This window comes from Apteryx mantelli, chromosome 17, assembly GCF_036417845.1.
Source record: "Apteryx mantelli isolate bAptMan1 chromosome 17, bAptMan1.hap1, whole genome shotgun sequence".
Classification (NCBI taxonomy): Eukaryota; Metazoa; Chordata; class Aves; order Apterygiformes; family Apterygidae; genus Apteryx; species Apteryx mantelli.
This window is the reverse complement of record NC_089994.1, coordinates 16950074-16955537: the sequence shown is the minus strand read 5'-3', so window position 1 is coordinate 16955537 and position 5464 is coordinate 16950074. Positions and strand designations below refer to the sequence as shown.

Below are 5464 nucleotides of genomic sequence, written 5' to 3'. Positions count from 1 at the left end.
TTAGGCCTGGCAACTTCAGGCCCAAGAAAAGTGCGGTTACCTGAACAGCAGAGCAGCCACCGGTGGGAGTGGGGACGCCGCGGGAGAAACCCGACCCAACCCTTGCGCGAGGGCCGGTACCGGGAGGGGTGGGTGGTGGGAGGGCAGCCGCTTTTCCCCTTCGCGCCGGGCTCCCCACAGCGCCGGCGGCGGGAGGCAGCGACCGTTAGCGCAGCGACCGTTAGCCCAACGGCCGGGCGCGCGCCACTTCCCGCCCGCTCCACGTGCCCAGCGCGTGCGCATGCGCCACGGCGGGAACGCCCCCACCGCCCCACCCGCCGGGAGGCCAGCGCGTCACTTCCGGCGCGCCGCCCAGTCCCAAGATGGCGGCGGGCGGCCGGTGGCTCCGCGGCTGCTGCTCCCTCCTCAGGTACCGCCGGCGGCCCCGCCGCTCCGGGTGCCCGGGCCGCGGCGGGCCGGGCGCGCTTCCGCGGGGCCCGCCGGCCGCGAGCGCGCTGTGCGGCGCTTTACCTTGCCGGAGCCGGCGGCAGCGGCCAGGCGCGGCTGGCAGGGCTGCTCCGCTTCGTTTGCTCAATATAATCGCGCCTGGAACCGCGGGGGCCCCGCAGCAGCGTCAGAAATGACCGTAACGCAACGTAGCTGCTTCCAGATGCAATACTGTAGCTGGAATCGGGAGCCGTGATACCCACACGCCGCTATCCATTGATGTTCTGTAGCTCAACACACAGCACAAAAGAAGGAAAACCGACCCGTTATTTTCAGAATATTAACCCATAGCAAGAATGTTGTCATGACTAAATTCTGTTTGTTTGCTTTAGTGCTTCAGTGATAGGCCCTGACCCCGCAGACGCTTGCACAACATTGGATGTAAATAAAACTCACTGAAAGCAGAAGGCCCTAAGTGTTGCTGGATCACAGCCAACAATCATCACTCATATTGCTTACTTGCGTATACCATTTCTAAGCATGCTTTTTTACCCTGTTTTCCAATATTAATGAATATTAACAATATGCTGGTACCAGACAAGTCAAGATAAATTTTTTCTTTCAGAGGATTAATAATGCGCAAGTTACTGCGCTTGTCTTTTTTCTTGCAATTATATTTAGGTAATATAACAGGTTTCAAAACAAACTTGCTTATTCACTATAATGCAGCTGTATTACAGAAACCTGGTAGAGACTAGGACACCTAGGACAGTCTCTGGGTGTTCTGTTTCTCTTCAATACCTATTTTCCACCACACACTGGTTATGTTTTGCACTTAACTTTTTCTTGCATTTCCAGACAAAGCTTCCCTGTGTTGGCTAACGTTAGGAGACGCTGCCTCTCAGGCTTGAATGGACGATGGCACCAAATTGTGGGAGTGGGGCTGGGAGTTACCTTGTGCGCAGTCCCAGTCATAGAGGTAATGTGTGAGGAGTGAGCAACATACAGCACCTGCTCATTAGAAACAGTTTAATATTCAAAACCACTTGCTCAGCATTTTACAAGCTAATACTTAGCCTTATGCATAGAGCAGGACAGTTATATTCTTTCTCAGGAACACAGATGTTTAAGCCACATAGTTGTTCAGGAAGAAAAATGAGAAGGTTAATGCTCACCTTCAATAACATCTTGCAGAAAAAGATGCCTTTTCTTTCAGAGAAAGGGAAGATTTTGTTCTGTTTCCTGACTCTACTCATCATCAGGTTATCCAACTTTATAATTAACAATGATGATTTTTCTATTGTTGCTTGTTTCTATTACCATATATATGAAAACCAGTGTAAAGATCATGCAAATTTGTTGTCTTTCAGAAGCAGAACTCAATTTCTCTCAGTAATGATGCCTTGATTAAAAGAGCAGTTTCCTTAGTAACTGATAGTACATCTACTCTCCTCTCTCAAACAACATATGCACTGATTGAAGCTTTGACAGAGTATACAAAGGTAAGCTGAGAATTTACACATTCTGCTAGCAAGTTAATACTCAAAATACTAAATTATTACGCACTAACTGCACCTATTAAATCACAGTTAAAATGCACTTTGGTTTTTTTGAACTTTAGTAACAGAGGCATCAAGGTTTGAAGATGTCAGGTCCCTAGGGAACAGTGGGGTCGGGCTTACCATTCTCTTACTGCATCAAATACAGAAGTTATTTTTAGATTTCTTAGACTGTTGCTTTGAGCTTGGACTTCAGCCTGGAAGATCTATATCTCAGAACTGGTGCTAAAGAAACCCTGAGCAGTTGTCAGATACCTAATACTGAGTAACTAGGATACCCCACCCTGTAGTCTTAGGTATATTCTTTGCCTTCTGGACCCATTTCTAGGCCATGAAATACTTGAGTTTCATCAGAAAAATGGAGTGAGCCATATTTAAGTTTGACGTTTACAAAATTAAAACCATATTTTGCTGTTTCAATGTGAGTGGCGTATATGCATTCCAGTTTACTTATTAGTACGGCAAGTATATAAAGAGATGTTACCTACAGCACTGCTATAGGAAGACGGCAAATTCTGTCAGTACTCCCAAAGTTGCTGTGATCTATTGCACGTTTACATATTTCTGCTTTCTGCTGCCCAGTACAAGTATGTTTGATTGCACGTTGTACTGCAAGGAGTAGCACAAGTGGTAGCAGACTTGGCTTTCAGAGCGGCAGTGCTCTGGATTCTAAAAAGCCAAGAATGATGCACACCCTTGGAGCATCAAATTTCTGCAGTTTGAGTCACAGTGCACATCTTCCTCCTTTCAACACATTTCAAATTAACAGTAAACTTAAGAGCAAAGCACCTTTGGAACTATTTAAAGATCTTGTTACCTACTTCAAATAATAGGGATTAAATACAGACAGGTTCGTTCTTATTTTCTATGCCTAGTTAACGCTGGATAACACTGAGACGTCATCAGTGATTTATAGATTGCCACGTAATTGTGTCAAATGATTTCTTTGCAGGCAGTTTATACACTGGTGTCTCTCTACAAGCAATACGCAAATCTTCTTGGGAAAATGAATTCAGAAGAGGTGGATGCAGTTTGGCAGGTGGTAATAGGAGCCAGAGTTGAGGTAAAGAAACAAATCCCTCCAGTCATCAATTTGCCTGGTTTACTCTGCTCAGAAATCTCTCTTATCATTTGCTTACCTTTCCACAAAGGTATTGTGTAGAAGAACATTCAGATACTGCTGTATCAAGTTAAATAATACTTTGTTTTTACTCATAGATGACAACAAAACAGCAAGAATATCTAAGGCTGGAATCCAGCTGGATGACTGCATTACGTCTTTCAGAGATGGCTGCAGAAGCTGCATATCAATCAGGTAAGTCACAGTTAAAAGCATTAATGTAATTCACTTACTAAGTCGCAAGCAAAAATACTGACAAAGTCTTTCACCGGCATTTAGGCAGTAATTATTGTATGAGAGAATGGAGTTGAGAGAGGCACAGAATGTAAGCTCAGTTAACATACCAATGTAGAACTAGTGCCTGGTTTTCAGAAGTGCCAGGAACTTGTATTCTTTTATTGGCTTCAGGTCTAGTACTAGTGTTCCGAGAGATGGACCTGGAAACAGCAAATGCTGTTTTGATTAAGACTACCTATGCCAAAAAATGATTGAAGGAAGTTAGTCATTTTTAAATGCACTGTTCAATCACAGTTCTGGGAGTAGAACTAATGATGCCTGGATCCAGCAGGTCTCACCAGCTGGATTCTTTCTTACTAAAAAGTGAGAAGATTTGCCTTTCAGGGAAATACTAATTTTGGTCTTTCCTCCCCCTATACAAACTTTCACAAAACTGATAGCTCTGAGACTGAGTTATGGGCTGACTTGTGGCAAATAGGAAAGTTATTGTAGCAGGGGGAGAAGAAAGGGAGGAAACAGATGAATACGCAAGGGCAGTGTAACTGTGCAAGTGCGGCTTCCTGAGGAAACTGCTGAAAAAGACAGTCTGTAGGAGTACAGGAGGACAAGGGTTTCCGAGTTCAGCAATGCTACAGACATTCTAGTTGTCAGGAGGTTCCAGTCCAGGACAGGTCAAGGACAGAAAGTTGATATGATACGATGGCTGGGCTGGGCTTAGCTCTCAAACCCACTAGTGCTTGCTGATCGTTCTGATCAGGCACTGGCTGAAATCCACTTTGGTGAGAAGAATTTTAGGGGCCCAAAAAATCTCAGAGTAGGCATATTGTTGTATAAGGTAAATGAACAGTAAACACATTTAGCATTCAGATAGCCCAAGAGTTATTGAAACACTAAGCAAAGCAGGTGCTAATTATAGACAATTACTTTCTTAATTGAAGGTTTGCTGAGTGCTCCTCTAACCCAAAGTATTTAAATGATTACTTTTCAGGTGCAGATCAAGCCTCAGTGACAGCCCGCAGCCACATTCAGCTAGTGAAATCACAGGTGCAAGAAGTGCGGCAGCTGTCCCAGAAAGCAGAAACCAAGTTAGCTGAAGCTCAAACAGAAGAGCTCATAAAAGCTCAAGGAGAGGAATCTTCATTGCCACAGGGTATTTTAGGAAGTACAGAGGCGGGTGAGGACCCTTATCTTCGGGAAGACTGAGAAGAACTTAAGGGTCACCTTAGAGTAATTGAATGGTCTCAAACGTCGGTGTTGGATAGTGGGGAAAGTGCTCAAATAAGCCTGTGATTCCATTTTTTAAATCAACTCAATTCCAAGTATCTGAAAGGCCCTGTTCTTGTTTGTAACCTATCATGTTTATACTTATCAATTCAGTTAAGTGTTTAACTATGCAAATGTGAAAATGGCTATCAAGGATAGCTTGTTAATAAGTGTCTCTCTGCTGGGAGGATCCTACAAATGGTTTGATATGTTTGTGGGATCTCTCTAACTTGGAGACTAATGAGATATCAGCCAAAGAAGTGTATTTAAAAGTCATTATTTTTAACTTGTGAAGTAAATGATGTCTGTTAGTAGATACCTTTAATAAACTGTGCAAATGCATCTCATTGTGAGTGTGCCCCTTTGGATAAGGGATTAAGTGCTGTTTTCTATTTGTACTCTGAAAAGTTTGTAATGGTGCTGACTCTGACAGCTACATCTAATTAAACTTAATTGCAATCAGAGGAAACATTTGCTGTAGATCTGAAAACATTCTATGGAATTACCCGAGTTGTTCTTATTGAGGTTTTGCAGTTTAATACAGTAATCTCCTGCACCCAAAAGTCACTGCTTCAAGTATAGCTGCTTTCCCCAGGAAGGAAAGGAGATTTGGTTTTAAAGATACTGTGGTTATAAACAAAGTAGTTATGGCAACTGCTGCAGACTTCTATACTAAGCAGTAAGCAAAAATGAGTTTTACATATTTGAATTCTTTCCAGCCCAAGTTTCAAGAAAATAAACTTAATTCTCTCTTTTTGTAAGCTTAATGTTTCACTGCAGGCTTCAAAACCACAAGTGTCTTTCACTATTTTCATTTTCTAATTTGACAGCTTAGTGTGAAGTTTGCAATATTAATTGT

The 5464-nt window shown here is 43.3% G+C and overlaps 1 protein-coding gene across 1 annotated transcript; it reads left to right on the top strand.

The window, feature by feature from the left end:
• Positions 1-342: 342 nt before the first annotated feature.
• On the top strand, positions 343-5074 carry DIABLO (diablo IAP-binding mitochondrial protein). The gene is made up of 6 exons (XM_067307114.1): positions 343-409; positions 1285-1405; positions 1797-1928; positions 2938-3048; positions 3204-3300; positions 4331-5074. Exons 1-6 carry the CDS (start codon positions 363-365, stop codon positions 4543-4545), a joined length of 723 nt encoding a protein of 240 aa, XP_067163215.1. The 5' UTR covers positions 343-362; the 3' UTR covers positions 4546-5074.
• Positions 5075-5464: the final 390 nt, after the last annotated feature.

What these genes read in the sequence shown, in the direction of transcription:
- DIABLO (XM_067307114.1), top strand. Translation starts at nt 363, where the DNA reads ATGGCGGCGGGCGGCCGGTGGCTCCGCGGCTGCTGCTCCCTCCTCAG. An exon ending in CTTTGACAGAGTATACAAAG is followed by an intron (nt 1,929 to 2,937) that starts GTAAGCTGAGAA and finishes ATTTCTTTGCAG; the next exon opens with GCAGTTTATACACTGGTGTC. An exon ending in TAATAGGAGCCAGAGTTGAG is followed by an intron (nt 3,049 to 3,203) that starts GTAAAGAAACAA and finishes TTTTACTCATAG; the next exon opens with ATGACAACAAAACAGCAAGA.